General features: G+C 43.2%; 1 protein-coding gene across 1 annotated transcript in view; it reads right to left on the bottom strand.

The window, feature by feature from the left end:
- The window catches only part of ASAH2 (N-acylsphingosine amidohydrolase 2), a 57,870-nt gene extending 30,587 nt beyond the window's left edge, over positions 1-27,283 (bottom strand). The window contains exons 1-9 of the mRNA XM_036736456.1: positions 27,153-27,283; positions 21,433-21,437; positions 20,214-20,365; positions 17,688-17,837; positions 16,359-16,535; positions 12,416-12,543; positions 11,773-11,850; positions 4,076-4,196; positions 1,494-1,619 (exon numbers count right to left, since the gene is read on the bottom strand). Coding sequence (XP_036592351.1) covers positions 1,494-1,619; positions 4,076-4,196; positions 11,773-11,850; positions 12,416-12,543; positions 16,359-16,535; positions 17,688-17,837; positions 20,214-20,365; positions 21,433-21,437; positions 27,153-27,283 — 1,068 coding nt within the window. The remainder of the gene's footprint in view (positions 1-1,493; positions 1,620-4,075; positions 4,197-11,772; positions 11,851-12,415; positions 12,544-16,358; positions 16,536-17,687; positions 17,838-20,213; positions 20,366-21,432; positions 21,438-27,152) is intronic.
- Positions 27,284-27,760: the final 477 nt, after the last annotated feature.

Genomic DNA, 27,760 nt, shown 5'->3' with positions numbered 1-27,760 from the left:
CCAGGGGTATTGGGCAATGTGCAAGCCCACAGGTTATGGCTACATTCTTTGCTAAGTCCACCATTCCTGAATGCAAAAGAGGCCTGGAGAGTAATACCAAGACAGGCATAGATCATTCATTTCCTATCCTTTACCACAGAGTCTGGTCAGTACTACCAGAGAGCTATGAATTTGTGCCTGGTGGTGGTAAATGTAGGCAGGAGTTAGAGAAGAATTTTCCAAATAGGTTACAAAACTCAATTGTATAAAATTCCCCTAAATAAGAACATAGAAAGAACAGCAGGAGTGGAGGGAGAGGAGAAGAAAAATGAAAGCAGAGGTGGAAGGGGTGAAGTCAAACAAATGAAAAAAAAAAGAAGACAATATCACAAAAGATTAGAGCAGCCAACATTTCCAGAGCAAAGAAGGAAATGGAACGAGACAGCATGGCCTATTTCAAAATGGAACTTAAAGAAACACAGTGACTTTTGGCTTGGAAATTCTCCTGAGTGGCCAAGATGAACTCCTCATTCAAGAAGACTTTACAGGTAACATCATTGATGTAAATTAGGAGAAGCAACCACAGGTGAATGATGGAGGCACTGAGGAGCTTGGAAAAGTAAAGGAATGTGGTTGTGTGTTTTTTTTTTAATTTGCTTGTTTTTAATGATCTAAAGTCATACTTGACATAGCCAAAGGGAGGAGGATAGATAGATAGATAGATAGATAGATAGATAGACAGACAGGTAGATGATAGCTAGACAGACAAGTAGGATAGATAGATGATAGATAGGTAGATAGACAGACAGATGATAGATAGATAGATAGATAGATAGATAGATAGATAGATAGATAGACAGACAGATAGATGATAGATAGATAGATACTAAAGCAAAACAATAGAGTGAGTGCCCTCATGCTAGCCATTTCGTTGTTCTGTACGAGGCTGTTTATTGGGTTTTGCTTATTGTTTATTTCGTTTTTCAATTGCCAAAATCCAATAAACTGGTGAAATCCATTGTGCTTATTTATGAAAGAGAGATTTAGTTGCACAAAAATGTTGGCCACGTGCAAAAATAACCACTGCTGTCCAAGAGTGTAACGGGCTGTCCATGGTAGTGGCTTCTCCTTCCCTGTTCCCTTGATCAAAGGCTGGATAACCATTCACCAGAGTGATAAAGAAGGGATTCCTTTTTAGATATTGGCTAGACTAGATGGCCCCTGAGGTCACTTCCTACTTGGCCATTTGGTGATTCTGTAAAAAGGTGAGGGGTTTTTCCCCCTATCTATTTCACCTTCAGTTTTTCATGGTATAAGCATTCAATGGAATATGGGAAAATTATAATCTTATGCAGTGGACCACTGAGGATTCATTTTGAAAACAATATTCCATCAAGAAGCAGAGTAGACATTGGGGAGCCCTGCTGATCATGCCATGTTGGTGACCCAAGCTGAAGAATGCAAATGAAATGAATATCTGAGCCCTGAAAGGCTGTACTGTGTCTATTACTTACCCCACCGATTGGACAATAGCTGTTGAAGTTGTCACATGACTCCCCAGTGTTGATGCAGTGAGGTCCGAGAATATTGGGTGACACATCCCCAAGATTTGAGGAGGCAAAAGCAGCTACGAACGGACCCTGCCGAAAGAGAAGCCCAAAGACTTTTTTATGATTCCTTACTTCCCATACAAGGAGTATTAAAAATGCAGACAGCAGATTCTATCAATCTCCCCTCTCCAAACCATTTGCAAACAATAAAAAGATGAGATGGGGAAGTGTTCTGGATAAAGTCAAATGTATGAAAATTCTCACACTGCAGGAAGTGTGAATATTGTCAGTCATACTGTGGCTAAAATATATATATGTCACTATCAAGTGGAAGAATTTTTTCTCCAAGGAGTCAGAAATGTCTTCACATTGAAGACCAACAGCACGTGTAAATGTAAGATGAATAGATGGACAAATGGAAGGATGAATGAATTAATTAACAAATGAAAAACTTATTAAGTGTTTACTATGTAGCAAACACTGTGCTGAACTCTAGGAAGACAGAAAGAGCAGAGGAGTCAACCCTGTGTCTGGTGACTTCTCCTGGAAATCAGAATACCTACTGGTCTTTTAAAAACAAATCGTTCTGGGCTTCTAACAAATTCATACACACAAACACACACATCTGCCACAAAGCTCAATCTAAACAGGCAATTCCCTGCCAATGTTTGTGCTCCATCCTATCTCAGCTGATGAGATTTTTTTCCTTCTGCCCTCTATTTGGAGGAGAAAGCAGGTAAGCATAAAAAAAAGTGTACATATAACAGAATTAGTAGATTTGAATGATCTTAGAATCATCAACTTATAGTGGATGGTGGAGTGGAGGGTAAAGCAGTGGAGTGCAGGGTAAAGAATGTAAAAATGAGAGGGTTTTTTTAAAAATCTGAATTCAAATCCTGACTCAGCTTACAGATGATTTAAATGACCATAGGCAGGCTGGTTGCCTCTCTAGGCCTCAGTTAAGTCATCTAAATGGAAGGTTGGACCAAAGTCTCTGTGGTCCCTTCTAGCTCTAAATCTATGGTCATATGATCTTAGGTTGACTTTGACAATGACGATGAGGATGGGGATGGAGGTAGAGGTGATGATGACATCAAGCATTTTCTACAGGGTGTTCATGAAGTCTGGACACATAGGCAAAAATGCATATTTTCAAGAAATGAAATGAATGAAGTTTTCAACAACATTTTATTTAATTGGAATATTAACAAATAACATCTTCAACATGATTTCCATCATTTGTGATGCAAAGGTTGATGCGCTTTGCAAGATTCACGTGAACTCAATGCAACAGCTCCACCTTTCCTATGTGTCCAGACTTTAGGAATACCCTGTAGAGAGGCAATCTGTGTAGTGAGTAGTATTCTGGACTTGGAGTTAGGCAGACCTCCCATTAGAGATTGGCCCCAGGGAGAACATAAAAAGTATTTCACTGGGAACCCAGCCTGGAACCAAGAAGTATCTCAAGGGTGTAACAAGCAGAAGGTCTTGCCCCTACATTTTCTTATCCACTAAGCCCATAGGACCCTCATTCACATTCATGCCTGCACCCGTCCATTCTCATGATAGCCCCTCAGCCTTCTGAGCCCCTTCCCTTGAGCCATGGGAGCCAAAGCTGGCCCTAGCAGAGCTGGAGAAGTCCTGCCCCCTATTCCACTCAGGTGGAGATTATTACAAGGAGAAACCATTGTTTCCGTGGCCAAGATGAGGGAAATATGATGATGGGATCCATCCCCGAAGCTGGAATTCCAAACCACAGTTGGTTCTCATGTTGGCTAGGCCAGATCTAGAATCATACGTTTCAGGCATACTCTACTGCTGCCTAGCTGCGTGGCCCCCAGCAAGTTACCTGCCCTCTCTGAGCTGAGGCTTTTTCACCTGTAAACTGAAAGTCTTAGACAGGATAGTCTTTGAGATTCCTTCAAGCTTTTTAAGACACAGGTTTAACAGGCTGGTTTTATTCTTCTACTTCTATGGTTTTTGTGGATGTTATGTCAAGTTTCCATAGGATAATTTATACTAATATCTAAATAAACAACTTAGAAGTTGTCCTGGAGGATAACCTGCCATGGAGCCTGGTTACTGTATACTGAATTAGCCCTTGCAAAATCCAAGTGAAAAGTTTAAAAAATTAGGAAAAGGTCATTTGGGAGGCAGAGCAGATACTCTGGAATTCTTCATTATCCTTTTCCTTATGGGATTTATTGGGTTATTGCTAACATGTGCCATTCGCAGACGGTCACAGGATAATCCAACTGGAACTGGGAAGGGCTTTGGAATGCATCTAGTCTAACCCTGTCATTTTACAGAGCTCTCTTGGGAATTTTCTTCTGCGGAAAATAATTCAATCTTCTCAGCACTGTATGAATGACAATGATAATTCAAGGGATTCGGTCAAGTCACAACCTCTCTGAGCCTCAGTTTCCCCTACTGTAAAATTAGGGTGTTGACCAAAATGACCTTCCATGACCCTATGATGTGATAAACCAAAATGGAGTTGCCACTCGCATCCCCCAAAATGGGGAGGAGATAAGGAGGGATCTCACCTGTCCAGGCAGCTGTCCTTGGTTCTTCTCTTGCTCAAACAGGTAAGAGGCATAGCCAACGTTGTCACTGTTGACGAGGTGGTTTGTATTGTTCATGCTTACTGGATGTACTGCAAACCAGCTGAGAAGAATAAGAAGGCAGAAGTGAGGTGTGAGGTCTGGAGTGATCGCTGCGCCAAGAAAGGGGGCAGCTGGTCCTTATCTCACCGCAGAAAGAAGACACAGTAGAAATGGTCATCATTTCAACATGGCGGCCACCGCCACAGCACCTTGACGCCATCGTGCTGTTTTCATTCAGCGCAATGTTTCTGAGTTTGATGATTAAGATAGGCTGAAATTACAGAACCCTCATTCTCATGAATGTTTGGTCACCATTCACATTATATAAATGTGAATTGTAATTATGGTTGTTGTTATCAACAGCCTTTATGATATCTAATTACATGTGGTACAATGCCGAGGGCTATATGCAGGTAGGCATAGACCATTCTCTCCAAGGAATATACAGATGCAAACCATACAGAAAGCTGGATAAAATCAATGAATGGAGGGAAGATGGAGAGATCATAGATATATGTATTTTGGGTGTGACGGGTAAGAATTTTAGTCTGCTTTCCTGCTTTTGTAAGTACTTTCTAAGTCAAAGTTCCTTGATTAACAATTTATATAATGCCTGAATCTGGAAAATCACTTCCACTTCTCTCCTACAAAATGGGAGAAGCTCTGTTCCCAAAATTAATTAAGGCAAAGAATGCGTAGCATTTTATCTTCTCTGCCATCCCTTGCATTGCTTGGTATTCACAGAGCAGATTTGTGGTAACCCCAGAGTCTCCTAATGAGGAGTCATATCATAGGAACAGGAACAAAGATGAAGGGACAAAAAAGGCATTGCAATCAATGTGTCCCATGAGAATTTTGCACAACTTCACCAAATTAGAAAACATTCATCAAATTAAAGAGAAAAAGAAAAAAAGTGAATGTTTAGTTGGGAGGCAGAAATGAAGCATCACTGATTTGGAGCTGAACAGGATCTTGGAGGTCATGGAATCCATTCCCCTCACTTTCCAGATGAGGAAAGTGAGGCCCAAGAGAAGGTAAGTGAATTATCCAAGGTCACTCAGGTCATAAGAGCTATAGTCAGAATTTGGACCCAAGGTCTTTGAATCCAAACCCAGCCCTCTTCCACTGTACCAAGAGATCATCTAGTACAACCCTCTCCTTTTACAGAGAAAGAAACTGAGGCTCAGAAAGAAAATGTGACTTGCCTGAGGCCACACAGGGAGCAAGTACTGAGGCAGGATTCAAACCCGGGCCCTCTGATTGAAAACCACTCCTTATTCCACATGTCGCACTGCTTTCTATCAAGGACCTGCCAGCTTGAGAGCAGGGCATCACGGACAGAAACATGAGATCCTGAATAATGGACAGAGAGCCAGCCTCCAAGTCAAGAACTAGGTCCCAGTCATGCCTCTGAGATACCTAGGTATGTTTAGCCCTGTGTAAGTCACTTAATCTCTCTCTGTGTGACTCTAAGGTGTGGAAGAGGTGCAATCTGCATCAGTGGAGAGAGATCGCACACCAAGAGCTCATTATAGCCTACAGCACTCAGACCAAAACAGAATAGCCTTGCAACAAAATCGTAGCTAGGTGAAAGGAAAAGAAAGCCCAGGCTATGTTTGTCTGTAAGAGCTTAGCTTACAAGTACAAAGTGCCTTTGTTGATTGGTTGATTAATTGATGTGGATTGAGAAAGGAAGGCTCTGAGCTCTAGGCGCACACCTCCCACTGGTTACAATGGGCAATGAATTTCTCTCAGTCTCAGTTCCATAGTCTGTAAAAGGCAGGACTCAGGCTCTGAGGTCCAGTTAGAACTGGAAGTTAGAAGTTAGAAGTTAGAAGTTAGAAGTTAGAGTTGTACTCTAGATTCTTAGTCCCTTCCCCTCTTAGGGGCTGTTCTCGATGATGCTGAAGATGTCTTCCAGGCCTAAAATTGGGCATTTCTTCCACGCTATGCACTACCACTGAAGCCACCCTTCTGAAACCCATTAGATTGGGAACTCATCTAGGGCAGGGACTGTTTTTTGCCTCTTTTTGTATCCCCAGCACCTAGTGTGGTAGCTGATACATATTAGGCACTTAATAAAGGTTCATTACCTTCTAAAAGAGAGATATATGAGACTGGCCATCAGACTCTGGTTGAATGAAATGATAGACTCCATATTTCCAGGAGGAATAATACCCAGCTGCCTGTGCATGACCATCCAAGGAAAGGCCATGATTGGGGCCGGCCATAGCATCTGTACCATATTACTTAGCCTTGACCTCTGAACTTTGAACAGGCAGGTTTACAGATTATCAGCTTGTGACTCACTTGAATCAAATGGTTATCAAGAAGATTTAGATAGAACCATCCTCACCATCTACTCCAGCCGGGGCAGAGAATTAAACAAAAAACAGTGAAACTATCAGAATCCATGTCAATCCAGTCCTGGGAGGAGGAGGAAGAAATTGACTAAGTTCAGAGCTTCCCCTACTCAGCACCTCTGGGGAAGAGACTTTACAGTAGCATGTCTCAATGAGGCAAATAAAAATCCAAACTGGCTCCTCACTTTCCATCTCTTGGTACCTTCTGCCCCTTTTCCAGAGAAAACCTGGTAACTCTAGTCCTATCCCCAGAGACAGGAAACCTGGGTTCAAACCCACCTCTGACACTTGCTAAGTGTGGGACCCTGGTCAGTCTGCTTCACCTCTCACCTCAGTTTCCATATCTGTAACATGGAGATAATAATACCTATTTGACTTAGTTCCACAAGTTGTTGAAGGAGTTGGAAGGGACCTGGAGATCCTCTAGTCCAGGGGGTCTTAACCTGGGGTCCATGGAACTCCCCAAAGGTTCATGGATAGACTTCAGATGGACTGAGGCCTCAGATGGGAAAAAATTACAACTTTAATTTCAAGCCCAACCCATTCATTTTAGAGATTAATAAACTGAGGCCAGAATGTTGACTTGCCCAGGATGAAACAGGTAATAAGTGGCAGAACTCAGATTTGAACTCAGGTTCTCTGACTGCAAGCGCAGTGTTCTTTCCACCACCATAGAGCCCCCTATGTAATGTGCACAAGAGTCATTAGCAGTTTTTAAAAGCAATACCAGCAATCAGCATCATCATTTTTATATTATTATAATTTCTCTCCTCAGCCAATATCCTTGGAGAAGCAGAAGGGAGTCAAACAGGACTCTTCATTTTCCTTCATTTCAGTGGTTGCCATGGCCAAAGAATTCATCTGCCAGTGGCCCTCCTAGTGATGATGGTCATGTCCCTATTTAGCCTGCCTGGTCTTTGGATGATAAACATGGCATCCATCATGGGCTCCATGCCAAAGCCTATGCCTCTTGGTTGGGCCTGTCAAAACTTGTTCTATAAAGGCATAGCCTTCAAGGACCCACCTCTACGCTACCGAAGTAGGACTTCAATAGAGTCAATATCCTCGAAACAAACTGGCCCTAATATTGTAAGAAATTGAATTTTCTAAGCTTGGTCCCATACTCGGAATATGATCTAAATATTTTAAAGAACGTTTTTTTGCTCTCACTTTCTCCTCTGCCCTCTTCCTTTGCATTGAGATATTTGAATGGAGGAAAGCAACCCATCCTTCAGTTCTAACACCTGTTCAGACTATACCCTAGAGCTTCCCAAAAAAATCCGGAGACTAATGGATGACATGTTCTACCAGCCCCTGGAGCAGGAGGGAGAGAATAGTGAAAGCCTGGAGCTGACAAAGTGAAAGATGTCCACTGTACGTGCAGTCTCCTGAGAAAACCTGTCTTGCTTCAAGAGATAGAGATAATGGAATACAAATGCAAACCCCCTCTTTCTACAGCTCTAATTGGAAAACAAGTCTTAAACTCTTGGCTCAGAGTAAAGAACCCCAGGAAAGAGCTTCACTCGGCAGGTAAGGATGACCTTTCTCCTTGATTCCTTCCAAATGCATTGAGAACAGAGTTGAAGCCGTTACCAAGGGTCATATCCCAGCTTGGCCACCTCGTGGAAAGCCTATCACCTGTCTGGGCCTCAGCTTGCTCCAATCTAAAATGAAGGTTTTCCCTAGACCATCCCTTGGGTCTCAGGTTCTTTTCAGTCATAACAATCCATGTTCTAGGTTTTCCAATTCTTTTTGGCTCTGACATCCTTACATTCTCTTTTCTAAGGTCCTTCTCAGCTCTGATCTAAGGTCCCTGCCAGCTCTGACCTGCCATGTTCGAAGGCCCCTCCAGCTCTGACATGCTGGGATTCTATGATTCATCAGATCTAACGCCAAGGAATGTGCTATGATTTGTGTAAACAGATACAGAGTGAAGTTAGCAGAAACAAGAACAATATGCCTAAAGAACACAACGGTGCACACGATATCAGTGAGGCGGGCTAAATTCTGAATAATTTTAACAGCTGCTGGTGGCTTTGGGAAAGAGACAGTGAATCATAAAGCTCTAACGTCGGTAGGGATTAGGGGGAAGACCGTTGTATGCATCGTAGAGGCTGTTTTTGCTAGGCTGCTCTCTCAGCTGGTGATGGTGAATCTCCAGAAATTACTGGGATGTAACAGAAGGAAGGCATCAGTAGAACTGATTTTTTTTAAAAATCAAATCAGATCTAGCTGACTTCAAAAAGTAAAAAATTAAATTGAGGAAAATCAACAAACAAATCTACCTCGGTCAGCCTAAAGCAGTCTGCGCTCTCTGCAGCCACCAGAGGGGCTGGATTACTCCGAAACAAAGGTCGCTGTTTTGTGTTCTCTGAACCTCGCTAAATAGACCCAAAGAGCGATTTTGATAGAGCAGCGAGAGACAGCAGCAGGAGTGTTACATTCCAGAGGACCACTTGCTGGATGAAAGCCATCACCAAGGGCTCTGGAGCGGATGGAAAAGCTCGGCTCTGACCCCTGCCACTCCTGCAGCCTCCCCTCAATATCTCTCACTCAGGCGTGAAAACGAAGGAAAGAACATCCCGCAGCCCTTGGGCCTCTCTCCCACCTCCTTCTATGATTCCAAGATGCACAGACGAGCATAGTCCTGCACCGACTCAGGCACTGAACAAACAGTTAAAAGAAGCGCGGGGCTTGGAATCGGAAGTCCCGAGCTTGAATCCTGAGCCTATGACTTGCCCAAGGAACCAAGGCTCGTAAATCTGAGCCTCGGTTTACTCGTCGGTAAAATGGGAGGAATAATTGCACTGTCTGCCTGTCAGAGTTATTTTGAAGATGAGATGAGATGATTAATGTCTGTGAAAGTTCTTTATAGGTACAAAGCACTCTACAAGTGTGAGCAAGGAGCAACGGAGCGCCTGGTGACAGAATAACCGTTAACAACCGCCATGGTCATAGAATCTTATGGTCTGCCGATTACTTAAAACGACGTTGCTGTCTATAGTAGATGCATCCAGAACTTGAGATCGCGTGGATTATTACAAATAGAACATCCCAGACGGCTCTCTAGCGGCAGAAAAGAGAAGTCTTTTTTTTTATTTTTGAGACTGGGGGTCCCGATCTTGCTGGGACTAGAAATGCAGCAGCTCCCCCGGGCCATCCCCTCCATCCATCGGCCCCAGAGGCTTGGACAGGACGTCCGTGTCCTCAGACAGTGCCTTAATTCCCATCCAGCCGCATTCGTTCTAGATCCCTTTGATTTCACCATCACGCCCCCAAGGGCACCTTCCATGTCCCTCTGCTGGATCAGCTTTCTTTGGGGCATTTATTGTCTTCTCCCTTTAGACTGTAAGCTTCTCGAGGGAGGGAACTATCTTTTTTTTTTTCAGTATTTGTATCTTTAGTGCTTAGCACAGTACCTGGAACATAGCAAGCTTTTAGTAAATGACCACTGACTTGCTGACTGACATAAACAGGATGAGTTCTGTTACCACCACGTCAAACTTAATATATCCTTTAAATAAGCTGTACATAACATTTACAATTTCAGGTGGAATCTTCTTCTTTTGTTGTTTTCCTTTGTATTTTAAGTGGTCATCTTGTTGATTGTTTTTTAAGTTCATAATTTTTAAAAGAAAGTATTTTAAAATAATCATAGACTAGTAACTTGTCCCAGGAATGTTTCTGTCTGAACTCCACTGGGGGGAAAAACGAGGCTGTAATCACAGCAACAGTAATAGTAATAACAAGAAGTCTTTCTGGTGTGGCGGACAGAGGGTTGGCCTTAAAAGCAAAAAGATCTGGTACATTGGTGGTACACTAGGTGGTACACTGGCTCTAGAATCAGAGGCCCTGGGTTCAAATCCCACCTCTGATACTTACTGCCTGTGTGACCTTGAGGTAGGTCACTTAATCTCCTTGCGCCTCAGTTTCCTAATCTGTAGGTAATAGACAACCTAGATCACCTAATGATGGATGGGCCCATCTGAGTTAGATTGTGAAGGGATGGAAATTTGTCTTCACTGACCCTAGAGGAAGAGGCTGCTGCCTGCCCACGCGGGTCCAGCGTCCTGAGGCTACGCCAAGATGCCCACGGCTGATTCTGACAGTGCTCGATCTAGAATCCCCTTAGTGTTGTAAAGAGCGCTCAAGCCTTGGAGGCACAAGCCCTGGTTGATGTTTGGCTCTTTCTCTTGCCAGCAAAGTCCCTTCATCTCCGGGGCTCAGCCCCTTCATCTATATCACAAAGATAAAAATAACTTCCCTGCTGACCTCATAGGTTTATAAAGACAATGTTTCATAAATTGCTGAGTAATATAGAAAGGTGAGTTAATGGAATTATTACTTTTAAAAATTGATGTGCAGTTGGATGGCGAAGTCCAAGAGGCCGTCTTTCAGTACGTGAAGCCAATGACAATGATAACAATCCGGTAGCTCCTTAAAATTGGTAAAGCACTTCCTATCTTTGACCAGATGTTGGACAGATGCTGCAGATGGACAATGAGCCAGGCTCAGAATGGAGTAAGAGAAGGAAAAGAGAAGGAAGTGGCCTGTGGGAAATTGCACAGTGATTTTAACGACACCCATCTCCTCCTTGGGACAAGGGTCCATTTTTTAAAAGCAATATTCTTCAGGTGAGGCACATAGTAGGTGCTTAATGAATGCTTGTTCATTCAGAAAAAAGTTTTTTCCCCTCACATAAACATTTATGATTCTCTTTTACCAGAAAACAAAAACTGCAAAGAATACGTCTCTCTTTTTTGCCTTAGCTCTTGGAAAGCTTCAAGAACCCAATTGTGTCATGTTTCCTTTCAACAGCATCTTCAGTTTTATCTGAAATGGTGGTGAATTTGTGTTTTATGTTCTTTGAACATCATGCAAAAAAAATCTTCAAAGGAAGGGAGGGAGAGAGGAAGGAAAAATGACGATATGAAGGAGAGAGAGAGGAAGAGAGAAAATGGGAGGGAAGGAAAAGGAAAGGGGGAAAGGGAGGGGAGTAAAGAGAAGAGGAGAGGAGAGGGGAAGGTAAGGGAGGGAAGGGGGAGGGGGGGAAGGAGAAGGGAGTAGTGATAAGAAAGATGAGGAGAGGGAGGAGAAAGAAAAGGAGAATAAATATAGCTTAATTTTTTTTCATTTTTTCAGAGAGATGGAGAGTTGACCTCAATGGTCTACCAGTTTGGCTGGATTCCTAGGTACCAAGAGACCATCACACACTTTTCATTTTGTAAAGAAGGATGATCTTTCAAATTTAAGTTTAATTTTTTAATATGGTACCTGATCATCCCTAGGTCTTCTCCATTCAGATCCACCATCTTCAGGACCAGCATTTCTTTATCCGTGTTGGCAGAATACCTAGTCAGTAAAATAGAGTAAATGTGATCAGCTCAGCCAGTTCCCCTCTTTAGTGGCCCAGAGTTGGATTTTTCCTGCCTAAGAGCGATGAACATTGTATGTTGACCATTGTGTTTCTGAAGATCTCACTCCAGGAGTTGTGATGAAGGGCCATAGTATTGATGTTCACAAGTGGTAAAGGAACATTATTTCCTAATGTCATAGCTACACATGGTGTAGAAAATTGGGTTTTACTTGAATCTTGAAGGAAGAGATAGATTCTATGAGGAGAGGGTGAAAAGAGAGTGGATTCCAGCCATGGGAGATGGCCTGAGCAAAGATACAGAGACGGGAGATGGAGTATCATGTGGAAGGAAGAGAGAGAAAACCAGTTTGACTGGATTACAGCATGGGGAGAGGGGAGGGATGTCCACTGAGGCTGGAAGGATGGGTTGGAGCCAGAGCATTAAAAGTCAAACAGAGGAAGCTCCATGTTATCCTAGAGTCAATAAAGTGTTTATTATACGGTTGGGGGTTTGTTTGTTTATTTTTTAAATTATTCTAGTTTCCCCATTTTCCACCTCACCTTTCTCTCTCAGATAGTGGATTCTCCAGGTAAGAATAAGGACTCCGGTTGATCTGGGCACCTTCCACATCTCCCTTATTGACAAATATCTTGCCTGGTTTCATATTGCTGTGGGCCATATCAATGCTCTGAGGATGTAAAGGAAGAGACATGTTAGCAACAATGGAAAAATAACCATAGCTCACATTTCCACAGCTCTTTAAGGTTTGCGACAACATACTTTTCTCTCAGAACAGAGGAGGGGGCGACAGAGAAGGTCTGCCTGCCTCTGTTTTAGAGATGAGGAAGCTGAGGTCCAGAGGGCTTTGAGTAACCTCACCAAGGTCACACAGCTAACTAGCTGCAGTGCTGGACATCTCCAGCCTAGATCCTCTGATGCTAAAGCAGTTCTCTTTCTACTAGACTAAGCACTGTCCTCATAACAATCCTGGGAGGTTGGGACAACAAATAGGAATATCTGCATTTTCCGGACGAGGAAACTGAGGGTCAGCAAGATGAAGTGACTCGCCCAGGGTCACAAAGATAGAAAGTATTGAGGAAGGGGCTGGAAACCTATGCTACACAAAAGCTCACCATGCTAACCTCGATATGTAAAAAGTGAGAAGAACTAACCTTTGGACACTAAACAGTCCTCAAAATGAGGGATGACCATGATAATAACCTGCATAATTAGGGCATTCAGCTTCAGGACATGGCTGTAGGGCAAGCCACCATCCTGCCACAGGCTCACCCATGCACATGCACAAGCACACAGGCACACTCCTAGCCTCACTTCAGATGTATTTTCCAGTAAGAGCTAAGTTCCTTAAGGGTACCAACAGTCTTGCTTGGTTGTATTCTTATCATCAGTGCTCAGCATAGTGTCTAGCATGGTGGGGAGGGTTGAGGGGTGCGGAGAAACCCACCACACGTGACCTTAAGGCCCCAGGTCTCCCCACCACCGGTAGCATATACTAAGCTTTTGTTTGAAGTTCACTCTCTCTCCCTATATCTCTCCATCTCTCCATCTTTCTCTATTTATCCATCATCTATCTTTCCATCTATCCCATCTATTCATCCATCTGTCTACCTCTCTATCCTTCCATCTCTCCATCTGTCTTTTAATCTACTCATCTCTCCATCTATCTCTGGAAGATCATGGGCTTTTATTGTCTTCCTTCAGCAATTAATAAGATGGCATTATGTCATCAAAGTGGAGCCCTCAGAGGTAAGCAGTTAAAATCCAGTGAAGATATCAGAGACTTTTTTGTAATCACCCAGCTACCATATTTTTAATGGTAAGGAAACCTTACAGTAAAGAAGCTTGCTGGCACAATACAGTTCTGGGTCTGGTCAGGAAGACTTGAGTTCAAATCCAGCCTCAGATACTTACTAGCTATGTGACCTTGGGCGAATCACTTAAGCTCTATTTTCCTCATTCCCACAACTGTAAAACGGGCAGAATAGCACCTACCTCCCAGGGGTGTTGTGAGGATTCAATGAGATAACACTCAGTTATCTAGAAGTTCTAGAAGGCACTGTGCAAACACTAGCTCTCATTACCATCACTATCATTATTATTATAAAGGGACCCCGGAGCATCAGAGCAGAATTCACTCTACAATATTCCCCAGAGGTCATCCAGTCTTTGGTGAAAGGTGCTGAAGAAATAGGAATGGAACCACGGGAGCCTTGGCTGAACGGACCGGGCTTGCGGAGCCCGGAGAGGAGAAGATGGGGAGGAAGATAGTGACCGTGCCTGAGGACCTGGATGGCTGTCCTGGGGAAGAGTAATTAACGAAACTTGCTCTGACTGGGCTCTGAGGCCACAGTGATGAGCACAAAGGTGCAACGAGGCAGATTTGACGTGATATAGGTTAGAGTTTCCTAACAATCAGAGAGGGACATGGCATGGGTTGTGATTTCATTGGTTTCTGGAGCTGCCAGTGTGGGTCAGATCTGCAATTTCTCATCTAAGAATTGCCTAGAGCAGCAAATGGATGAGTGAATGGTCCAGGGTCACACAGCCAGTAGGGGTCAGAGGCAGGATTTGAACCCGTATCTTCCTGGTTTCTAGGCCAGCTCTCTATCCAATATCCTAACTAGCCTCTCGATGACAATTAGAGCCTTTCACAAATGGAAGAGGTTGGCTCAGTTGGCAGCAAGTTCCCCAACACTGGAAGTCTCCAAGCAGAAGCGGAAGGTCCGCTTGTCAGGGCTGTTAGAGAAGGGATTTCTGGATTAGATGCCCAGAAGAAGCACCTCCCAATGGGGTGTTGCACAGAGTGCTGGATCACTGAGTAAAAGAGGCCATTCTTTGCCGTATTTTTTACCTTAAACACTGAATGGGTGTTGCCTCAGTCAAACTGACACCTGTTAAAGACCTTAGCTTAAAAAGGCCAAGGTCTTCCACTGCCTCCTGGGCCATCTCCGGTTGTCCTAATCTATATCTGGCCACTGGACCCAGATAGCTCCAGAGGAGAAAGTGAGGCTGGTGACCGTGCATAACCCTCCCTCACTTAAATCCAGTTCACCTGCATGAGTCAGGGCATCACTTCCCTGATGTCATGGTCATCTTCTAGAACAAAGGACAAAACAATAGCTGGGCTTGCAATCAAGGCCTAGTCCTAACACCAGCTGTGTGACCTTGGGTAAGTCACACTCCTAACCTCAGTTTGTTCATCCGAAAATGAGAGGGTTTGGACCATATGACCTCCGATGTCGCTTCTAACTTTTGATCCAGGATCCAGGATCTCATGCTCTGGTCATTCCTCTGAGGTCTCTTGTAATTCTGAGAATCTGAGGGTCCCTCACTATTCCCCTCTCACCCCACAGAAGGGTCCAGCCTTGGTTTTTAGAAGCTGGGTGGAGGGTAGGAAGTGGGGAAAGGACTGCCATCCACAGAGTAGCTGCTGTCACCCAGGAATGAGGAGCGAAGCCTTCTTGGCCAGTTCAGAAGGAAGGACCCAGGCCCACCATATTCACTCCTTCCTACCTCTCCAGGCTCTTCAGTTAACTTACCACCCACCAGGCCCCCACTCCCCTAGCTTCTATAGGTTACCTTTTCCCATTGAAATATAAGCTCCTTGAAGGCAGGGACAGATTCTTTCTACTTGTATTTGTATTCCCAGCAAGTGCAATGTTTAGCACCTGTCTGTTGTTCAGTTGTGTCCAGCTCTTTGTGAGTTGGACCCCGTAGACCATAGCACACCAATACTGTGTATGGGTTTTCTTGGCAAAGCTATTGGAGTGGTTTGCCATTTCCTTCTCCAGTAAATCAAGGCAAAAAGAGGTTAAGTGACTTGCCCAGGGTCACACAGCTAGTAAGTGTCTGCAGTCAGATTTGAACTCAGGTATTCCTAACCCAATTCTCTATCTACTGAGCCACGTAGCTCCAGTGAACACATAGTAAATGCTTGTCGATTCCTGCCCTTTGGACCTGGCCTCTGCTTATCTGTTTGTGAGGCAAATAACTACGTGATAATTCATATCTATAATATAACTTAGCCAGAGCCTCCAAGTCTAGCTTGGGTCTGATGAGTAAGTCATCCCCCTCTCCCACTCCAGACCTGCCTTCACCCCGCTACTCCAAACACAGACAAGAGGAGCAGAAAAGTACAAGCATCTGAGTCGAGTCAGAGGACCTGGGTTCTCCTCATGCTTTGTCACTAATTAGATGTGTGGCCCCAGGCAAGCCACTCTCTGGGTTTTGGTTTCCTTATCTAGAAAATGAGGAAGCAGGCCTAGGTAATTTCTCAGCTTTCCTATCCTCTCCCCCCTCCCCCATTTAGGGGATGGGCCTGTGATTTCATCAGTGTGGGGAACTTCCAATGTGAAAACATCCCTCCACCTATACAGATCAGCAGCTGTCTTCCACTTAAAGTCTGGGAAGGGGAAGGCAATGGGGGAAAGGATGAGGAAGGGGGACCCAGGGTAGGGTTGACTCTGGTAGCCCTTTGCTTACCTTCACAATGCCATCCACAATGAACTCAAAAGTCCTACTGCTAAATCCTCCACTGGAAAGCACAAAGAGGGTATACTGGAAATAACCGGCAGGCCCTGAGTGTGTGTGCGTGCCGCTTAGAACCACGTTCTCCTGAGTGTACAAGTCACCATATGTACTTTGCAGTCTCCTCAGCACCTTTAAGGGAAGCATCACAAATGAATGGTTGTGGAGATCTTTAAAGTTTACATTCTTGACCCCCAAAACTTAAAATCCTGCAGAGTGCCTCCTTCCCCTTTGCTGTGCCTGAGCCACCCAGATCTTCAAAGGATGCTCCTGCTGGCATTCAGTCCTATACACAAGGGAACACGGTTCCTGAAATCATGGATCCCAGAGGTACAGGGCTCAGAAGATAATCCTGGAAGCTCTTCTCTCCAGGGGCTTCAAGGGTCACAAAGTACTTTCCTTACATAATCCTGTGAGCCTGAGAGGCTCATTGTCCATTTTCCAGATGAGGCAAAGACTTCCACTTTCGTCTTTAGATCACCAGAGCTTAGAACCATACTTGGTGTGTTGGAGACACTTAAAAATGCTTATTAAGTGATTGATTGGGTAGGTGTTCTGAAGCACTCACAATGAGTCCGTGGTAGGACCAGTGTCTACCAGGGTCCTTGTCAGGAGATTAGACCAGTTTGTTTCTTTGTAAGGCAAGGAAGCCATTCCTGAGACTTGGTTAGTCTAGAGCAGAGATGCGGAACTCAAATAGAAAATTGAAAGAGGCATTAACCCTATATAAGTAACCCTACTGCTACATATTGTCTTAGAAAACCACATATTAACATTATCTATGTTCTACTGTATTTTTATTTATTTTGTTAAATGTTTCCCAGGCTTCATTTCTGGAGTATTATGGGCCACATGGAGTCAGCAGGTCACTTTGTTTGCCCCTGGTCCAGAGGGCCAAGGATCAAACCATCGGGACAGCTTCCTCGTTTCTTGGAAGCACAGAAGAGGCTAGCCCACGAGGACTCAGCAACCCTCAGCTTTTGTGGGTGTCACTTGGCCATGCAAGTCACCTACACAGCAGAGAAGCTTCCATATGAAGATATGGGTGCCACAACTACCTGGACCAACGCTGTACCCTTGCTGAGAATCCTTTCCTTGCTATAGCAAAGCAGACCTCTTTAGTTACCTGTTAGATAGTCTACGTGTGTCTCATGTCTCATGGGATCTAGTTCCCAAGAAATGACCACTCATAGCAGAACCTAATCTAGCTTCGGTTTGAAAGGAAACCCTACAGATAAATAATGTGCTCATTTTCCTTCTCCTTAAGTGGGGGCATTTTCTTACCTCGAGCCTGATTCGCTGGGACACCATGCCAATGTCGATGCTGACAAACACCACTCGCTTTGAGGCATCTGGTTCAGCCAGGACAAAAGCCCTGCTGTAGAGCCGGGTGAGAATCCCGCTAGCTGTCTGGCCCGCCTTGGCATAGCCCATCTGGAGAGGAACAGAAGCAAGTTTTCCGTAGTTAGGAGACCCAACAAATCCAAGAATCCGGATTTGGATGGGAGGCCAGAGACCACAAAGTGCAACCACCTGAACATGGATCCCCCATCTCCAACAAAGGCTAAGCTGGTTCCTGCTTGGAGACACCATGATGGGGAATTCACTAACTCCTGAGGTGGCCATTCTGCCTTTTTGAGACAACTCTAGTTAGGAAGTTTTTCTTTGGACTAAATCTCCTTCTCTACGTCTCCCACTCATCATTCCTGGTTCTGCCTTCCAAGGCCATTTAGAACAATTCTGGTCCTTCCTTATGGCAGCTCTTCAAATATTCAGGAACATGTAGCTAGAAGAGACATTAGAGGCGATTGGGTCCAACATCCTCATTTTACAGATGCAGAAAGTGAGACACAGAAAGGGCACATGACTTTTGCAGGATCACATGGCTAGTGAGAATCTAAAGAGGGATTTGAACCCAAGCCCAGCGCCCTGTCCGATACACCATACTGCCCCACGTTGCCCCATACATCTTCTCTTCTCCAGATTAAACATCTCCAGTTCTTTCATAATGATCCATACAAGGGATCATCCAAACAGATTGTGTCCATGTGGAAGTGCTCCCCCACATGAATCTACCCGTGAGAGAGCAAGGTCAGCTGTCTAACCCCCTCTCCAAATATGTGACAGTACCTAGGGTGGCACCCATGTCACCTGGATCCGCCTTTTTACCCCTGACAAATGGTGCTTTCTCAGACTTCATATTCTCAGGTCCTTTATAACACAGGCTGCAACCAACAACCTCTGCAGTTTAGAGGGTTAAGTGGAAGCAGGTAGAGAAGGCTATTGGATAACCTATTCACCTCCCAGAGGCAGTGTGGTATAATGGACAGAACACTCGACTTAGAGTCAAGAAGAACTGGTTTGGATCTCATCCCAGACACTTCTACTGCATGACCCTGCACAAATTACTCAACCTCCCTGGGCCTCAGACAGGTTTCTTCCTCTGTACAAGGGGAGTATTTAAAGCCCTTCCTTCACAGGGCTCTTGTGAAGACCGAATGAGATCACATCTATAAAGTGCTAATGAAATGCCAAGTATGGTTCTTTTTATTATTACTAGTCCTGTGGGGATACGAGTTCCTTCAAAACCCAACTCAAGCAGCATCTTTTACATGAGACCTTTTCTGATTCCTCCCCCCAGGGCCTCTCCACTCTTGTCATCTTGTATCTATCTTTCATATATATACATATATGTGTGTGTGTGTACATGTGTGTATGTATGTATGTGTGTGTATATATGTGTGTATATATGTATGTATATATATATATATGTGGGGGGTGGGTGTGCCCCCACTGGATAGAGGGTAAACTCCCTGAGGTTAGGGACTGTTCATCTTGGTCTTTGTATTTCTGGCACCTTGCAGACACAGGACCTGGCTTACTGATTGTTTGATGTCCTGTGGCCATTTAGATATGATGGTGGATGACAAGTTGACTTTCCAAGGAAATCATTGGTGAATAAAAGACTCTTCCACTTTTACATCAACAGCTGGATCTATTCCTATGCAGAATAGGTCGTCTGGAAGTAGTGGGATCCCCATCACCAGAGGTCTCAAGCAAAAACTGGATGACCAGTTGTCAGGGATGCTCTAGGAGGGACTCTAGGCAGGCAGGCAGCACAATAGAGAGAGCCCTGGACTGAGAGTCAGTAAGACTGGAGTTCAAATCCTGACTTAGAGGATTACTAGCTCTGTGACCCTGGGCAAGTCACTTGGCTGCTCTGACCCTCAGTTTCCTCATCTGTAAAATGGAACTGATAATAGCACCTACCTCTTAGGATTGTCGCAAGGATCAAATGAGATCCATAAAGGACTCGGCAAACTTTGGAATCCTACATAAATGTTAGCTGTCATTATTATCAGTATTATTGCTGTTATTCATTATCACTTGGGACCGGGTTGAATTCTATGGCCACTGAGGTCTCTTCCAACTCGAGGACTCTGGGATTAATCTGTCCACCATGATAGGTATCAGTGAGGTAACAGGAAAAGGCAGCTCTGTGTGCCGGTGTAGAATGCAATCTGACACCATCACACACTTTGCTAGAGGTGACCCAGAGCTCTCTACGGAGAGCTCTAATACAACTCCTAGCAGGTCCAACTTGGCCAAAAATTTGGTCCCAGATTGTGTCTGCCTCTCAAGGACTAGCCCATCCAAATTTGGAGAGACATCACTCAGTTTGCCAGAGAGTAATGAATTTTTTTCCGCCCCAGTAGTGCCCCCTCTCCACGGATAGAGAGAATAACCCCACCAAAAGGTCAGATCCTGAGTCATTGCATGGAGTCTGTGAGCAGCACAAGGCATTCCTACCAAGGGGATGTCTGCCACTTGTCCTGTGCAGTCAGCTCGCCCAACACCAATATAGTAGCCACTGAAGTTCTGGAGTAGAATGGTAGTTGCTGAAGGACCATGGGTGACCAGAGGCTGCTGGGTGGGCAGAGGACCTTGGGTTGTTGAAGAATCTTGGGTGGCTGTAAAGCCCTGGGTGGCAAGAGAACCGGAACCTGTTGAGTATAAATATAGAGCAAGACATTGCAGGGAACATGCTACAGTGAACATCAAGTGAATATTTAAGCCCTCTCCATGGTTGCCTCATGGATTTAAGACACACAAATTATGATTTTATACAATCTCTCACATTGAAGCCAGTCATATGAGAGATAACTGCAGGCATCCAATTAACAAAGGCAATCTTTTCCCAACTCAGAGCCAAGCTATTTCTTGGATGGGAAATTTTCTTGTATTATTTCTCAAGCCAAAGAAAAACAGAAGGGTACAATGGAGTCAGACAATCTGGGTTCAGATCCAGGCTCCCTCAGTTACAGCCTGTGTGACCTGGGGGAAGTCACTGAACTCCTCAGGGACTCATTTTTCTCCCCTGGAAAATGAAGTGGTTGGACTAGATGTCCTCTAACATCCCTTCTCAGTCTAGAGCTATGATCCTAAGCCATTCCACTTCCTTGGGCCTAAGATAAAAAGGGGAAGGTCCCTTTGGTTCTAAATCTCTAATTCTATGGTCCCTTTTCCTTCATCCCACAGATTAAGCTCATCTTCTGTGGTTCAGTATTTCCATCTTTCCACTCCACTTTCCCAGAAAACAGTTTGTTAAATCCCACCTCATCTCATTCTCTCAAGCATGACTCCTCCACGGAGCCATCTCTAGGATCTTAAGAGCAACTATGAAGCATATCCAGTACGATACTCTCCCTCCCTCCCCGGGGAACAGCAGTTCATGTTCCCTGCTCATTCTGAGGTTTACAAACTGCTTTCCACACAACGGCTGATAAAGTGGGTAAAGGGCAGATCTGTCTGTGATGCTATTGGGATGAAGAATTCTGAGAGGAGAAACTTCAGGTCTCCCACTGCATCGTGGGCCATCCCCAGTCATCCTAATCTATATCTTGCCGGTGAATGCAAACAGCTCTGGAGACTTTACGCAGCCCTCCCTCACTTACATCCAATTCAATTGCAAGTCATGGCATCGCCTTCCTAAAGTCATGGTCCTCTTTGAGAACGAAAGACCAACAACAATGACTTGTAAGTAGGGAGCTGCCTGGGATGCTCAGTCAGTATGTGCCAGAGTCAGGATTGAAACCCAAACAGTCTGTCAGCCAGTCAACACGCATTTATTAAGTGCTTATAATGAATGACCAACTGTGCTCGGGACACACACACACACACACACACACACACACACACACACACACCCTGCCTTCAAGGAAGTCACATTCTACTATTAATTTTACCTTTGCAACTTCTCTTGAACACGGCCTCTTCTCTCCTCTGACATGGCTCCCATCCTCTCACACCTGAACTATGGCAATGCTGCTGGGGGGTCTACCTGTGTCCAGTCTTTTCCCTCTCCAGTCCATCCTCTATTCTATCACTAAAGTGATTTTCCTAAAGCACAAGTCTAATCATGTCTCACACAAACACACTTACTCTGTAAACTCCAATGGCTCCCTATCACCTCCAGAATCAAATACAAAATGCTCTGTTTGGCATTCAAAGTCCTTCATAACCTGGCCCTTTCCTATCTTTCCTTTTTTAAGTTTAATTTTTATTTTATTTTTTTAATTACATGTGAACAAACTTTTTTCTATGTTCTTATTTTTCTAAAATTTTAAATCACAATAATCAAAGAAAAAGAAACATTATAAACTTAAATATTAAAACAAATAAAAAACAAGACAAGAAAAAATATCGTGTACACAGCAGAATGTACAAGAGGATTCAAAATATATGGCAATTAATTTGCATTTCAAGAAAACCTATGTAATAAATACTACAAGTTGTGTTGAGAGCTATTCATCTTCTCTTTGCTTCCTTATAAGCTTTCTTTTCTTCTCTGCTGTGCACTGAACAAACATTTTTAACATTCTTTTTTTAAATTTTGGATTTCAAACTTTTTTCCTCTCTCCATCCCCTCCCGCCTCCTTGAGAAAGCAAGAAATTTTACATAGATCATACCTGTACAGTCATGCAAAACATTTTCTTATTTTCCATGTTGCAAAAGAAAACATAGACCAAAACAACAAGAATGAAAAGGAAATTTAGAAGTATGTGTTGATCTGCATCCAGACCCCATCGATTCTTTCCCTGGAGGTGGACCGCATTTTTCTTTCTTTTTATAAATGTTATTTATTTTATTCTGAACTTAAGAAATAAGATAAGCATTTCCACAACATATTAGAATAGAATAGGGAAAAAAGATGACTGCACATGAAATTGTCAATCTATTACCTACAACTTGCTACTCCTTTTAAATATATAATAAAGTTATGTAAATTTCTTTTTTTTCTTCCCTCCCCACACTCTACAGATGGCTACCATTAGACATATATATATATATATATATATATATATATATATATATATATACACATATATATGTTAAATCATTTTATACGTACTTCTATTTATCAGTTCTGTCTCTGGATGCAGATAGCTACTTCCTTCATAGGTCCTTTGTAGTTAATTTGGGTATTTGTTACAGCCAAAATGACTTTGTTGGGGCAGCTAGGTGGTGCAGTGAGTATAGCACCGACCCTGGAGTAAAGAGGACCTGAGTTCAAATCTGGCCTCAGGCACCTGACACTTACTAGCTGTGTGACATTGGGCAAGTCACCTAACCCCAATTGCCCTGCTTTCCCCCCTACAAAAAACAAAAACAAAATGACTTTGTTGCTCAAAGTTTAGAAACTGTTACTATAAACAACGTTCTCTTGGTTCTGCCCATTTTACTCTTCATTATTTCATGCAAATTGATACATGTTTTTTCTAAGATCATCGAGTTCGTTGTTTCTTATGGCACAGTACTTTTCTGTCATGATCATATCCCATAACTTGTTCGGCCATTCCCTAACTGAAGGACATCCCTGCAGTTTCCAGTTCTTCGCCATCACAAAGAGAGCTGCTATAAATATTTTATAACACATAGCTTGTTTTCCTTTTTGTTTTTTCCTTGATTATCTTGGGAAACAGACTTAGTGGTGATATTGCTGGGTCAAAGGGTATAGGCAGTTTAATAACTCCTTGGGCATAATTCCAGATTGTTCTCCAAAATGATTGGATCTGTTCACAGTTCCACAACAGTGAATTAGTGTCCCAATCTTTTCATATCCCCTCCAACATTTGTCACTATCCCCTTCAATCGTTTTAGCTAATCTGATAGGTATAAAATAATATCTCAAAGTTGTTTTAATTTGCATTTATCTAATCAATAATGATTTTGAGCATTTTTTCATATGACTACAAATTGTTTTGATTTCTTCATTGGAAAACTACCTGTTCATAGCCTTTGACCATTTATCAATTGGGGAATGGCTTGTATTCTCATAGATTTGACAAAGGTCTTTGTGTATTTGAGATATGAGACCTTTCTCTGAGAAACTATAAATTTTTCCCAATTTCTTCATTTCTTTTTGATCTTGGCTACATTTGTTTTATTTGTACAAAAACTTTATAATTTAATATGAGCAAAATTATCAATTTTACACCTCACTCTGCTCTCTATCTCTTATTTGTTCTTAAACTATTCACCTATCCATAAATCTGATGGGCAATATGTTCCATGTTCTTCAAATTGTCTTGTAATATCTCTCTTTATATCTAGGTCATGTATCCATTTTGATCTTATTTTGGTAAATGGTGTAAGATATCATTCTATGCCCAATTTCTGCCAGATGCTTTCCAGTTTTCCCAACAATTTTTTTTAACCAAATAACAAATCTTTATCCCCAAGACTTAAGTTTTTACACTTGTCAAATACAAGGTCACTATATTTATTTGCTGCTGTAAATTGTATGTTTACTCCATTCCACTGACCTACCTTTCTATTTCTTAGCCAGTACCAGATAGTTTTGATAATTACTGCCTTGTAATATAGTTTAAGATTTGGCAAAGCTAACCTATTTTCTTTACATTTTTCATTAGTTCATTTGATATTCTTGACTTTTTGTTCTCCCAAATGAATTTTGTTATTGTTTTTTTCTAATTCAGTAAGATTTTTTTTAATTTAATTGGGATGGCATTGAATATATAAATTAGTTTAGGTAAAATTATCATTTTTATTGTATTATCCCTGCCTACCTATGAACAATATTTCTCCAATTATTTAACTCTGATTTTATTTGTACAAAAAGCTTATAATTTTGGAATTGTCTTAGACCATTGTATTGCTGAGAATAGCTAAGTCATTTGCAATTGATCAGTGTACAATATTGCTGTCACAGTACAGTGTTCCGGTTCTGCTCACTTCATTTTGAATCAGTTCATGTAAGTCTTAACCAGTTTTTCTGAAAGCATCCCATTCATCATTCCTTATATCACGATGGTATTCCAACACAATCACATACCACAACTTGTTCAGCCCTTCCCCCATTGATGGATTTTCCTTCAATTTCCAATTTTTTGCCACCACAAAAAAAAGAGCTTTTATAAATATTTTTGTACATATAAGTCCTTTCCATTTTTCCTTGATCTCTTCAGGACACAAACCTAGTAGTGGTATTGGCCCTCCTACTTTTCCAAGCTTCTTTCCCCTTACTCTCCGATATGCACTCTTCCATCCAAAGATTCTGGTCTCCTTCCTGTTCCATGAACAAGACCCTCCATCTCTCAGCTCCAAGCATTTGCACTAGCTATCCCCCATGCCTGTTGTGCCCTTCTTCCTCATCTCTATCTCCTGGCTTTCCTGACTTCTTCAGGAAGCTTCTTCATTCTAGTGCCTTCCCTCTGTGACTTGCTTCCTATTCATCCTGTCAATAGTTTGTATGTATTTGCTCATTTGTTGTATCCCCTGTTCAGTTGTGAGCTCCTTGACAGAAGGGATGAGTTTTCACACTTCTTTATGTCCCTAGCAATTAATATACCACCCAGCATGTGTTGTTGTTCAATCATTTCAGCCATGTCTAACTCTTTGTAATTCATTGGGGGGGGGGGGGGAGAAAAGGGAGGTGGTTCTTGGCAATTACTAGCTGTGTGGCCCGGGGCAAGTCATTTAACCCTGTTTGCCTCAGTTTCCTCATCTATAAAATGAGCTGGAGAAGGGAATGGCAAATCACTCTAGTATCTCTGTCAAGAAAATCCCAAATAGGGTCGTGAAGAGTTAGATGCAACTGAAAAATGACTGAACAAAGAGTTTATCGAGTTGGCAGGGTGGGGATGAGGGTGGGGTATGGGACAGCTGGACCTCCACTTTAGGAAAATCATTTTAGAGGATGTACTGGAGTGGGATGAAGCTTGAGGAAGGCAGACCTCGACCCTGCCCCCCAGCAGCTATTGCAATATTCCAGGTGTGAGGTGATGAGGGTCTACACTGGGGTGGAGGTGGTGTCCAAGGAGAGAAGGGGTTGTGCATATACGTGACAATAGATTGGATCAGGGTGGGGGGGATGGAAAGAGGTGCTGAGGAGTCAAAGACTATGCCAAGGTTACACACCTTGGTGACTGGGAGGATGGTGGTGCCCTTAATAGGAATTAGAAATTTGGGGTGAAGGGAGGGCTTGGTGGGGAGAGGTGATGCTTTTATATTAAGAGATGGGCTAATTCCTGGAAAGGAAGTAGGGAAACAAAGACCAGACTTAGACTCTGAAGACTCGAGTTTTGGGTTGAGTTCCACCCACTGCCAGTTGGGACTCCAGAAAAATCACCTGGTGCCTCAGTTTCCTTCTGTGCCAAATGGAGATGGCACTCGTTGCAAGGTTGTTGGGAAGAAATCATTCATAAAGCATTCTATAAAAAGGGGACATTATTATATCAATGCTTACCTTCCATTTTATTCAACAAATACTTATTAAGTGCTTGACTGAGGGAAAGAATGTTGGGTTTGGAGTCAAGAAAGACCTGCCTTGAAATTCTCCTTCCGATCCGCACAAGGTGTGTGACTCTGGGCAAGTCAGTTGTGCTTCTCTGAACCTGTTTCCCTATCTGATGTAAAAAGGAGATGCTAATACATACAAAACAAGATGGCCAGACATGGCCATAAAGCAAGGTCAATGTTCTCCAAGGTCTCTTACTAACTGACTGAGATTGTCACTGGGGCAGCTTCAGGCCATGCTATCTGTCTACCTCACATGGTTTTGGGAGCAGAGCATTTTGAAAACCTGAAGGTACTGTAAAAATTTAAGTTATTTATGCAGAAAACTCCGGCCATGTGGAAGAAAAGGACAATCTCAGGACTCCTTAGAAACAGAGCAAACTGGAGTTCTGGCTGCCACATATCATAGACAGAGCTGAGAGAGACCGTGGGCATCTATGAGAGGCAGTGTCCCCAACAGAGGGGGTGTTGGACTTGGAGTCAGGAAGACTTGTATTCAAATCTTGCCTCTGACATTTGCCAGCTGTGTGACAGTTCACTTCTCTGAGACAGTAAAATGGGATAATAACATCTACCGTGAGGTAAGATTCTAAGATTCTAAATATTCTAAGATTCTAATTATCAGCTATCCCACTACCCAACCCCATTATTTTTCTGTTAAGAAAACTGAGGTTTTAAGAGGTGTATTGACTCACTCAAGGTCATACAAAAGTAAACAGCGGAGCTGGGATGGGAAACCCAAGCCCTCCAGTTCCAAAGTCAGATCTCCTGCCACTCTGCTGCCCACCTAAGCAGCTCTTGTCCAGATAAGTCCACTGGGGGCTCCCACTGGGTCAGCATCAGTCCCTTATTCCATGCTCCCAAATCTCCAGGTCTTTCAAGGTCTGATGCTTGGGGACCACCCAAGAGATCAAGAGAAGTAACATCACTTGCCTTTATTGTCTTCCGAGGTCCCAGTGGTGGTGAAGAGGAGAGTGAGCAGGGTCACTGTGATCGCTGTCATCAGCAAAAGGAGGAAAATTAAGGAGATCTCTAAGCTGGAGAAGGTTCGCTTGGCCATTGTTCTCTTGCAGAATCACAGCAGGAAAACAGGGATCAAGAAAGGAATGTGGAGGGAATAACAGAAGAGGAAAGTCAATTACAGCCACAAATCAATAGGCACACGCTCCAGAACCCACCCTTCCTCCTAATTGTCTGAGATTCCCAATGGGGCGGGCATCCTCAAGTTAGGGGGATTGAACGGTGCTGTCTGTCAGTTAGCCAGTTAATCACTGAGCACTGCGTGTCAGCCATTGTACTAAGCACTGGGGATGCAAAGAGAGCAAAAACGTGGTCCTACCCTCAAGGGGTTCACATTCAAATGGGAGAGACTACCCAGTACTTAGCACAGTTCCTGGCACATAAGGAGGCATTTAATAATATGTGTTGACTCACATACAAAAAATTAGATATGTAAGATATATACAGTTTCACTCTAAATTTAAAGTCCATTAAGCTGAAGATACTGCCAACCCATCACAGATTTTGAGCTGGAAGA

This window comes from Trichosurus vulpecula, chromosome 8 (assembly GCF_011100635.1).
Source record: "Trichosurus vulpecula isolate mTriVul1 chromosome 8, mTriVul1.pri, whole genome shotgun sequence".
Taxonomy (NCBI): domain Eukaryota; kingdom Metazoa; phylum Chordata; class Mammalia; order Diprotodontia; family Phalangeridae; genus Trichosurus; species Trichosurus vulpecula.
Note: the sequence above shows the minus strand (reverse complement) of the source record. Positions and strands in the feature narration are given on the sequence as shown.